Source organism: Procambarus clarkii, chromosome 62, assembly GCF_040958095.1.
Source record: "Procambarus clarkii isolate CNS0578487 chromosome 62, FALCON_Pclarkii_2.0, whole genome shotgun sequence".
Taxonomy (NCBI): Eukaryota; Metazoa; Arthropoda; class Malacostraca; order Decapoda; family Cambaridae; genus Procambarus; species Procambarus clarkii.
The window spans coordinates 19,235,588-19,248,056 of NC_091211.1; the positions used below are offsets into that span (position 1 = coordinate 19,235,588).

General features: G+C 46.4%; 1 protein-coding gene across 1 annotated transcript in view; it reads right to left on the reverse strand.

Annotated features, from left to right (window-relative positions):
- Positions 1-328: 328 nt before the first annotated feature.
- LOC123766372 (involucrin-like) overlaps positions 329-12,469 on the reverse strand; it is a 29,846-nt gene continuing 17,705 nt past the window's right edge. Inside the window, exon 3 of the mRNA XM_069308498.1 lies at positions 329-874. Coding sequence (XP_069164599.1) covers positions 329-874 — 546 coding nt within the window. The remainder of the gene's footprint in view (positions 875-12,469) is intronic.

Sequence of the window (12,469 nt, forward strand, 5' to 3'; positions counted from 1 at the left end):
TTGCTAGAAAAATGGCAAATGAAAGCAATCTACATGAAAATTTGGCTGTGTGCTGTCTTAATTTCTTAATTACGATGCAAATGTAATTAACCGTGACTTCTTAAAACTGGAGGCAAGAAGGGCGTATGTGCAGCCCTTCCCTGACAGACATAATTATCAGCAAGAGTGGCGCGACATGTCGCCGGCCGCTGGGGTTAGGCGGCCTCCTTCCTACTGCGGCCACTCTAGCCAAACGGTCACCCTGTTATTGCGGCCGCTTGGATTACACGACCACCATCGTATTGTGACAACGTACCGGAATCAGGCGGCATCCGTCCTCAAGGAGAAGCTATGGTAACGTTTCAACCTTTTTCCTGTTGACGGGATAAGGCTCCTGTTGACGGGGTAAGGCGCCTGTTGACGGGGTAAGGCTCCTGTTGACGGGGTAAGGCTCCTGTTGACGGGGTAAGGCTCCTGTTGACGGGGTAAGGCGCCTGTTGACGGGGTAAGGCTCTTGTTGACGGGGTAAGGCTCCTGTTGACGGGGTAAGGCTCCTGTTGACGGGGTAAGACTCCTGTTGACGGGGTAAGGCTCCTGTTGACGGGGTAAGGCGCCTGTTGACGGGGGTAAGGCTCTTGTTGACGGGGTAAGGCTCCTGTTGACGGGGTAAGGCTCCTGTTGACGGGGTAAGGCTCCTGTTGACGGGGTAAGACTCCTGTTGACGGGGTAAGACTCCTGTTGACGGGATAAGGCTCCCGTTGACGGGATAAGGCTCCTGTTGACGGAGTAAGGCTCCTGTTGACGGGGTAAGGCTCCTGTTGACGGGATAAGGCTCCTGTTGACGGGGTAAGGCTTCTGTTGACGGGATAAGGCTCCTGTTGACGGAGTAAGGCTCCTGTTGACGGGGGTAAGACTCTTGTTGACGGGGTAAGGCTCCTGTTGACGGGGTAAGACTCTTGTTGACGGGGTAAGGCTACCGTCTTATTACTGTGGTGTTGTAACTATTATACAGTTGTGGTGGCTGGGGTTAGGCGGCCATCCCCTTATTGCGACCATTGTGGGGGGAGGGCGCCACAGCCTTACTGCGGCCGCCGTCATTAGGCGGTCACGCTCCTGCTGCGGTCGTTGGAATTATGTGGTACCGTCTTACTGAGGAAGTCGGCTTTAAGCGGTCGCTGCCATACTGCGGCCGTTAGGGTTAGGCGGCCAGGTTACTGCTACTACTGTGGCCGTTCTTGGTCCTCGGTATTGAGGCTCTTAGACGTCCTTATTGAGGCTCTTAGACCTCCTTACTGAGGCTCCCAGACCTCCTTACTGAGGCTCCCAGACCTCCTTACTGAGGCTCCCAGACCTCCTTACTGAGATCCCCAGACCTCTTTAGTGAGGCTCCCAGACCTCCTTACTGAGGCTCTTAGACCTCCTTACTGAGGCTCTTACACCTCCTTACTGAGGCTCTTAGACCTCCTTACTGAGGCTGCCAGACCTCCTTACTGAGGCTCCCAGGCCTCCTTACTGAGGCTCCCAGACCTCCTTACTGAGGCTCCTAGACCTCCTTACTGATGCTCCCAGACCTCCTTACTAAGACTGCGTGTGTTGACTGAGGCTCCGAGAGCTGTGGGTCATGGGGTTATACTTTCACTACTGTGGCTGGAGCCTGCGCCTGGTGTACTAGTCATCAGGGCTCTGAGCCACCTCACTTATAACAACCAGTGGTGGTATGGTCCACATTGACACGAATGTTCCCATGAAGTTGCTGTTCGCTTGTTACAACCGTGGAGGCTGGTGGCGGACCCACCAAGAGGCGGCCATGTATGGATGAATGACGTGTTGACCCTAACACCCCCCCCCCCCCCCCCAACCGTTCTGGACGGTTGAGCGACGATCTCTCTTCATGCAGGTCGGCGTTCAATCCCCAACTGTCCAAGTGGTTGGGCACCATTCCCTTCCCCCGTCCCATCCCAAATCCTTATCCTGACGCCTTCCCAGGGCTATATAGTCGTAGTGGCTTGGCGCTTCCTCCTGATAGTTCCCATCCCCCCCCCCAAATGCTTGACATTGAGCAATATTTGATAAAAATGCCTTACAAGCTTGACCGTCTTTCTCACACTACATAATTACTGATTGATTCCACTGGGTTTCTGACAGCGATGCTTTCCTAATGCCTCTGGTTAACAGATACCAATGGTGTTATTAATATAGCTTTCTTAAGCCATTGGTGTATTAACTTTCCTTGTATGTAATCATAACTAGCTGACGCCACATTATTTAACGTTAAAGGCTTCCCCATATCCTAACTTCCAGGTAATCACACAAGTTTCGCTATGCTGCTGGTGCTATTGTCTTACACAAGTAACACCAGGGAAGGTTTTCGTACAAGCAAACCTGTAGAACTGGTTGATAATGTGTTGCCAGGTGCCAGTGTTGCCTCTACCACCACCACAAGCATGCTGACAGGTGCCAGTGTTGCCTCTACCACCACCACAAGCATGCTGACAGTTGTCAGTGTTGCCTCTACCACCACCACAAGCATGCTGACAGTTGCCAGTGTTGCCTCTACCAGCACCACAAGCATGCTGACAGGTGCCAGTGTTGCCTCTACCACCACCACAAGCATGCTGACAGCTGCCAGTGTTGCCTCTACCACCACCACAAGCATGCTGACGTGTTGTCAGTGTTGCCTCTACCACCACCACAAGCATGCTGACAGTTGCCAGTGTTGCCTCTACCAGCACCACAAGCATGCTGACAGTTGCCAGTGTTGCCTCTACCAGCACCACAAGCATGCTGACAGTTGCCAGTGTTGCCTCTACCACCACCACAAGCATGCTGACGTGTTGTCAGTGTTGCCTCTACCACCACCACAAGCATGCTGACAGTTGCCAGTGTTGCCTCTACCACCACCACAAGCATGCTGACAGTTGCCAGTGTTGCCTCTACCACCACCACAAGCATGCTGACAGTTGCCAGTGTTGCCTCTACCACCACCACAAGCATGCTGACAGTTGCCAGTGTTGCCTCTACCACCACCACAAGCATGCTGACAGTTGCCAGTGTTGCCTCTACCACCACCACAAGCATGCTGACATTTGCCAGTGTTGCCTCTACCACCACCACAAGCATGCTGACAGTTGCCAGTGTTGCCTCTACCACCACCACAAGCATCCTGCCAGTGTTGCCTCTACCACCACCACAAGCATCCTGCCAGTGTTGCCTCTACCACCACCACAAGCATGCTGACAGTTGCCAGTGTTGCCTCTACCACCACCACAAGCATGCTGACAGGTGCCAGTGTTGCCTCTACCACCACCACAAGCATGCTGACAGTTGCCAGTGTTGCCTCTACCACCACCACAAGCATGCTGACAGGTGCCAGTGTTGCCTCTACCACCACCACAAGCATGCTGACAGGTGCCAGTGTTGCCTCTACCACCACCACAAGCATGCTGACAGGTGCCAGTGTTGCCTCTACCAGCACCACAAGCATGCTGACGTCAGCGGGTACTATGGGCCGCAGGCTTAAGCAAGCTGTAAGCCTCAAGCGTATGGCGTCCCCAGATAAGTTAATTATGAACGCTCGCACGAGTCTGTGTGTGTCCTCTCCTAACTGTACCTGCAGGACCGAGTGGCGGCTCTTGGGCCCCGCCTTTTGATGCTGTCTGTCGTCTTATGCAATGGCTCTCGAGTCACTGGGATTTTATTATATATTTTTTGAACCTGAATGAAGTTTGCCTAGTCTATGTCTTCTGGTTATTTTTTTTTTCATATACTACTGGTGATTGGTTAAACGTGAGTGGTTATATCCCTGTGGCTCGTCTGTCTCTGGCTTACATTCATAACTTGTATGCCGTGTCAAAGGTGCAAATGATCTTATATGTCGCTATCATGTCTTCTTTCTAATCTTTTTTTATGTTGTAAGTTCCAGCTCCATCACTCTTTCCTGAAACTGCAATCTTCTCAGTTTTGAACTTAATTTTCTGGCATGTCTCATGTTTTGTGCTGTTTAAGATGAGTGCTGCTCTCTTGTCAAAAAGAGCTCTGTTCAGTGCTCTCCTCTCTTTGAATGGTCTCTTTTCAAAATTCCCGAAAGTTGCTCTAATAATGGTGAGGTGTTCACACACAAGCCCAAGCAACATAACGAGTCCAAGTTTTGCATCAACAAGGAAACACATGATTCTATTTCCCATGTGAGATGGTTGACATATACCAGGAATATAGCAGCGATACTAATCCCTGAGGCACTCCGCTTGTGCCTCAGACACATCCCAGAGGTCACGACCTCTCCGTAGGGTGCAGTCGCACCTCCACAGATCTCCAGTATCATCTAATGATACTGGTAATGGCTCCAAAGGGCCACCACTTACGGGCTATTCATGCCCGTGCCACCTTTTTGGTGGCTTAATCTTCATCAATCATCAATCGCTTGTGCCTTCACTCTCCTCACCGTAACACTCTCTTTCCTACCTCTCTCTCACCCTCCATCACTATATAGTTATCCCAGTTTCATTCTCATTTACAAGCCATTCATGCGGGACTTCTATAATTGTCATTTCAAAATAAAACTAATAGATTTATTAGGGATGATCTGTGTTTAAGTCATGCAGATGCTTTGAGACTAAGCACTTTCTTTTCCTAGATGTTCTACTAGTCGTTTTCTTACGAGTCTCTCTCTAGGAGCATGCAGGGAATGTTGGTTAGTACGCCTGTTTGTCGTTCAGTGGATCCTCTCTCCCTCCGTTCTTGCATATTGGGACTACATTGGCTGTCGTCCACACCTCTGCTGGTCTGCTTCATGCAATGAGTTAAGACCATAGTGAAAGGATCAAGACTACAGCTCCATCTTTCCAGTATCTATGGTCTTGTTCTACAGCCTTCGCCCAATCCAACTCCTCTCACTGGTTGATACCTGCTTGATGGGGTTCTGAGGGTTGTTCTACTCCCCAAGCCCGGCCCGAGGCCAGGCTTGACTTGTGAGAGTTTGGTCCACCAGGCTGTTGCTTGGAGCGGCCCGCAGGCCCACATATCCACCACAGCCCGGTTGGTCTTCCACTGTCTTTGTCTCTCACTGTCTTTCTCATCACTTCTATTTTACTCGGTATTTCACTGAGTAAGTTCCAATACTCGAGATCAACTGAGAGACGTGGCTCCATCACAAATATTTCCTAGACTCATTCGTGTAGTTCTTCACACGGGTCCTTGTAATGTTCTGTATACCCGGCCTCTCTTCTCTTGATTGATTGTTGCCGCCGGAGGGGGGCTAGTTTATTGTGCACCCCATACTCATCCTGTGAGCGGTAGCGCAAAAGCATTACAGAGGGCACAAAAGGTCTTTATCAGACCTCATCTAAGACGTTCCTCTCTTCTCTGTAGCGTCTTTACCTGTTCCTTCACATATCGTTCCTTATGTGGCCGTACAGAAGTTTGGGTTGGTCCTTTGCCTTGGATGCTTTGTCATTTAAATTTTGCTTCTCGATCTAATCTCACATACCTTCTGTTCTGTTCTCACTATATACATTCCAAGCCCTCTCACTCCTGTTTACTTTCAGGCCTTTTTTGTTGGTCCATTGTCTGGTTCACTAATTCCATTGGTCCATTGTCTGGTTCACTAGTTCCATTGGTCCATTGTCTGGTTCACTAGTTCCATTGGTCCACTGTCTGGTTCACTAGTTCCACTGGTCCATTGTCTGGTTCACTAGTTCCATTGGTGTTGGTGGTACGAATCGAGCAGCTTCAATGCACTTTCCAGCTATGCAGTTCTTCGTTTCTTGTTAAAATTTACCTCTAAACTCTCTTTCCATTCTGTTCGCTCTTGGAATTCTCTGACTTTTTAATAGTCTTTCTTTGTTGTAAACTTTTCGTTTTCATTCACTGTCTTCCCCGCCTGACCTTGTAGTTACTGGCCTCACATACTCAAAGGTTAGCACGCAGTGGTTACAGTGGTTAGTTCGCAGTGGTCATTTATTTCCAATAATATTTTACCTTCCCTTGAGGTGCTTCCGGGGCTTAGTGTCCCCGCGGCCCGGTCGTCGACCAGGCCTCCTGGTTGCTGGACTGATCAACCAGGCTGTTAGACGCGGCTGCTCGCAGCCTGACGTATGAGTCACAGCCTGGTTGATCAGGTATCCGTTATGCGCCATGTCTGAAATGTTTGTCTCACTGTGATTAAAAATCAGGTTTAGGCTGGCTGCAGGTCGTAAACTCTCTTTCTTGTGCTTCTTTCTACCACATCGATACATTCTGTTCTACCCACTTCAAGGGCCCGAACCAATATGGAAGCAACAAGAGGAAGTATGGGCCAATAGGCCTTCTGCAGTTCTCATATCCAATTTATACCCATTGTTTCGTGTTCTGTCTTGTGTTTGTCATAAGTTTGTTCACTTCATCCAAAATGAGTATAAGTTCGATGAATCTGTGTAAATTAAGTCTTTGAAAATGTAGTAAGCATTACGAAACGCGTTCAGGCGTCAGGCAATAAAAAATGAATTTTGGAGAATTTATATTTTTATGACCACGGATAGTGAAGAAAAACATAAGAAATATTGAGAAAATTCGTGTTAGAATTATTAATCTTACCGTTTCGGTCATATTCAACTATATATATATATATATATATATATATATATATATATATATATATATATATATATATATATATATATATATATATATAACTGAAAACTCACACCCCAGAAGTGACTCGAACCCATACTCCCACAACTGGTATGTACAGTTGTATATAGTCCTGGGGACCATTCAGGCTTGTTTGCATTTGTGTTCCTCACGTGTGCCCCAAAGAATGAGGTGATTTGATAAAATGCTATGCCCAAGATTACCATCCGAGTGCCGGCGGGGAAGTGGTTCATATAGCCTCGGCTATCACTTCCTTTTGTCCGGTCGTGATGGTCAAGCGGATTAAGGCGTCCCTGTACATACCAGTTGTGGGAGTATGGGTTCGAGTCACTTCTGGGGTGTGAGTTTTCAGTTGTATATAGTCCTGGGGACCATTCAGGCTTGTTTGCATTTGTGTTCCTCACGTGTGCCCCAAAGAATGAGGTGATTTGATAAAATGCTATGCCCAAGATTACCATCCGAGTGCCGGCGGGGAAGTGGTTCATATAGCCTCGGCTATCACTTCCTTTTGTCCGGTCGTGATGGTCAAGCGGATTAAGGCGTCCCTGTACATACCAGTTGTGGGAGTATGGGTTCGAGTCACTTCTGGGGTGTGAGTTTTCAGTTGTATATAGTCCTGGGGACCATTCAGGCTTGTTTGCATATATATATATATATATATATATATATATATATATATATATATATATATATATATATATATATATATATATATATATATATATATATATATATATATATATAATATATATATATATATATATAAGGAAGATGGAAGATGCTGGTAAAAACGAGGAAGATGCTGGTAAAATTGTGCTACACCGAGCCGGATGTGTAAGTGTATATATATATATATCATATTTAAAAAAAGGACAAGGAAAAATAAAGTTTTTGATAATTGACTTGTACGAGAGCTACAACAACACAGATATATTTAATAATTCTTTTTTAGAGGGGGAAATGAGATAAAGACAACACACGCAGCGCTATAGAAAATATCCTCCTAAGCATTTTACGTATAGAGCAGGAAATTGGGGTGTCGTTAAGGCAGACTTGCTCGTTAAGACTTGCTCACACCTCGACCTTCTCTGCATATAAGGAAGGAGTATTAGATGCAATGTACAAGACTTTTACATTGAGTAATTATTAAATCAACACAGATACCTGTATGTCACATATAATATACAAATATTGCTCACAAGATGAGTGGCGATGCCCAATAAACTCGCCCCTCGGGGCAAAATTAAAAAAAAAAATTACAAATACAGATCACTAGATGGGTACCCGGCGACGCCCAGGACTCTCACGTACCCCCCCCCCTCTCTCTCTTCCTTCACCTCTTTTCCCTCTCTTTCTCTTCACCATTTCCCCCCCAACTCTTTCTTCACCTTTCCATCCTCCCAGTCTGCCCCTCCCTCATCTCTCTTCCCATGTCCCCCACTCTCCTACAATTTATCCATCCATTTCCATTTCTTACTCTCCCCTTTCCCTGCCCCGTTTCTTTCCCTTCCGCTCTCTCCCCCTTTATCTCCCCTTCCCTCAGAAAATATAACACTGCAACCGGAATGAATAACGTTCGTGTTATTCATTCGTAAACCATGAAGATGGACAGTGTTTTTTTTATTAACACATGAGGTACATCTGCATTAGTGCCGCTGCCCTAGACTATATGAAGGGGAGCACAATGTGTGTCAAAAAGCTAGCTACGTGATGCTAAAAATCCCCATCACACAGGATGGTTAGTCATACAGAGGCACGTGATGGGCAGTCTGCACTGGCGAGTGGGCACGGCGAGAGTTTCCAAACTCTACGGAATGCATAACCTCGAATTTAATTTCAGACTTCATTAAAATCGTAGGGAAGAGGGGGGGGGGGGTATTAGATGCCGATATTTCATCAAGCAAGGTCTGATGAAATAGTGTGAGGATGGACACCTAAGATACGTCTTGAACATATCCACCATAGAAGCACCGCGCAAGTCCCAAGGCGCACAACCATTCGGAGACACTTAACCAGGTTTCAAGATGACAACATTCCCTCATTATGACATTAGATCTGACTTTCAGTTCTCAAATGTTTTATGAAAACTTTCCGGAATTAAAAAGCCATGTTCGATGAACATGATGACCAAGCCACGCGTCAACAAATGAAGGAACGTTTGTGGTGTGGTCATCATATCTTCAGCCACGTTATTGTGACTCATCGTCTTCGATGAGTCACAATAACGTGCTTTCCTGAATCGAAGAACAGAATCTACGCAATATATTCTGTAAGAAATCCTCCTAGCATTTACTACACGCTGCTTCACACTGTACGATAATGTTGACCAGACCACACACTAGAAAGTGAAGGGACTTGAGAATGGTCCAGGACGGACCGAAACGTCGTTGTCCCTTGACCTTCTAGTGTGTGGTCTGGTCAACATACTTCAGCCACGTTATTGTGACTCATCGCCTCTATGATAATCACCACCCACAGTTAACGCGAACACAAAAGGTTATAATATCGAATTAAATGTTTAAATGCGTATTGCTTCTGTATGACATTAGTGTCTTAAATATGATAACAAAATACAGATTACCATCATTGGAATATAATAACTTCGTTATAATCAGTTTAGGAGCTCGATATTAATAAGGAATTAGCATCGCTGAGTGATGGGTTGTCACCCATCTCTCATAGTTGCTCTGAAACTTACAGATTTGTGTGTTTCGTACACAGGCTGATCTACGTACTCCGTGCGCAGACTCCCTATGATCTACGTACTCTGATCTACGTACTCCGTACGCAGACTCCCTATGATCTACGTACTCCGTGCGCAGACTCCCTATGATCTACGTACTCCGTACGCAGACTCCCTATTATCTACGTACTCCGTACGCAGACTCCCTATTATCTACGTACTCCGTACGCAGACTCCCTATGATCTACGTACTCCGTGCGCAGACTCCCTATGATCTACGTACTCCGTGCGCAGACTCCCTATGATCTACGTACTCCGTGCGCAGACTCCCTATGATCTACGTACTCCGTACGCAGACTCCCTATGATCTACGTACTCCGTGCAGGCTCAACTTGTGTTTTTGTTCACGTTGTACTTGTTCACGTTCTGTTCTTGTCCATGTTGTGTTCTTGTTCATCTTGTATTTAGGTTGTGTTAAAGTTGTATTTTTTCCAGGTTGTGTCTTGTTCATCTTGTATTGTTGTATAAGCTGGTATAAATGTGAGGAACAAGGCAGTAACAATACTGGGGTTCACTTCTAGGCATTTAATGTGCCTCCTTAGATGCTTTAGATTATGATCTTCAGTTAGTCTTGTGTATGATCCTGTGTAGTGTGTGGCATAGGATACCAGCACCATCCTCACTGGTGTATGATCCTGTGTAGTGTATGACAGAGAATACCAGCACCATCCTCACTGGTGTATGATCCTGTGTGGTGTGTGGCGGAGAATACCAGCACCATCCTCACTGGTGTATGATCCTGTGTAGTGTGTGGCGGAGAATACCAGCACCATCCTCACTGGTGTATGATCCTGTGTGGTGTGTGGCGGAGAATACCAGCACCATCCTCACTGGTGTATGATCCTGTGTGGTGTGTGGCGGAGAATACCAGCACCATCCTCACTGGTGTATGATCCTGTGTAGTGTGTGGCGGAGAATACCAGCACCATCCTCACTGGTGTATGATCCTGTGTGGTGTGTGGCGGAGAATACCAGCACCATCCTCACTGGTGTATGATCCTGTGTGGTGTGTGGCGGAGAATACCAGCACCATCCTCACTGGTGTATGATCCTGTGTAGTGTGTGGCGGAGAATACCAGCACCATCCTCACTGGTGTATGATCCTGTGTAGTGTGTGGCAGAGAATACCAGCACCATCCTCACTGGTGTATGATCCTGTGTAGTGTATGACAGAGAATACCAGCACCATCCTCACTGGTGTATGATCCTGTGTAGTGTGTGGCAGAGAATACCAGCACCATCCTCACTGGTGTATGATCCTGTGTGGTGTGTGGCGGAGAATACCAGCACCATCCTCACTGGTGTATGATCCTGTGTAGTGTGTGGCAGAGAATACCAGCACCATCCTCACTGGTGTATGATCCTGTGTAGTGTATGACAGAGAATACCAGCACCATCCTCACTGGTGTATGATCCTGTGTAGTGTGTGGCAGAGAATACCAGCACCATCCTCACTGGTGTATGATCCTGTGTAGTGTGTGGCAGAGAATACCAGCACCATCCTCACTGGTGTATGATCCTGTGTAGTGTGTGGCGGAGAATACCAGCACCATCCTCACTGGTGTATGATCCTGTGTAGTGTGTGGCGGAGAATACCAGCACCATCCTCACTGGTGTATGATCCTGTGTAGTGTGTGGCATAGGATACCAGGATCATCCTCACTCGACTAACACCTAACTGTATTACTCAGACTAGGCGAAACTGTAAATTAATTTTGTCAGTAAAGATGTTAATAATACTGAGGTACTCTACAATGGACACAATTCCCTTAACATATACAGAGAATGGCGTCAGTTAATCCCAGGAAATAGAAACATCTCTTATGGAGAGACCAAAAAGGTAATTTATATTAATAGAAATACAAATAGTTAGGATTGATATAACGGAAATATACAAATGGATGAAAGGATAAAAAGACTTATATTAATAAGTTATTAAATATAACAACACAAATTAATATAATTTGGATAAGTTTAGATCTAGGAAAGCCCTGGGTAAATACTGGTTATTGATGTGTTATTGATCAAACTATGTTCTTGTTCCAGTTAGCCTTCACTGAGGACATTACTGGTATAAATGACTTCTGAATAAATATATCGCAATTATTATATCACATCTTCTGTCAATACGTTCCATTATTGCAGGCATCATTTGCTCATAATGAATTACTTCTTGCTCCAATGATTTCACATTGCAACAATGTCATTTTTGTTTTAACTACAAAACTTAAAAAAAAACATCCTTGATATTTGGACACAGGAGCGAGATTCCTAGCAGAGTGTAGAAGCCTGGTTGATGGGACGCTATGTGGGAGTACCATGCCTCGTTGGCCGGGTTGATGTGGCACATCCCACATGTCTTAAAACACCTCCCACATGTCGTCTTTAATACCTTCCACATGTCTTTAATACCTCCCACGTGTCTTCAACATCTCCCACATGGCTTAAACACCTCCCATATGTCTTAAAACACCTCCCACATGTCTTTAATACATTCCACGTGTCTTCAACACCTCCCACGTGTCTTCAACACCTCCCACATGTCTTCAACACCTCCCACGTGTCTTCAACACCTCCCACATGTCTTCAACACCTCCCACGTGTCTTCAACACCTCCCACATGTCTTCAACACCTCCCACATGTCTTCAACACCTCCCACGTGTCTTCAACACCTCCCACGTGTCTTCAACACCTCCCACATGTCTTCAACACCTCCCACATGTCTTCAACACCTCCCACATGTCTTCAACACCTCCCACGTGTCTTCAACACCTCCCACGTGTCTTCAACACCTCCCACGTGTCTTCAACACCTCCCACATGTCTTTAACACCTCCCACATGTCTTTAACACCTCCCACATGTCTTCAACACCTCCCAAATATCCCCACACACAGTAAATCGCCCACCTCCCCCCCATCAACACTCCCTGTTAATCAAACAATCATCATTCATTAACCCCCCCATACACCCCCCCATACCACAGTTGAGTGACAGTTGAGAGTCGGGACCAAAGAGCCAGAGCTCAACCCCCACAAGCACAACTAGGTGAGTACAGTTCCAACTCCATCCATCAGTCAGTTCCCCGCAATATCCACCAGTCCCCCCATACACCCCACGT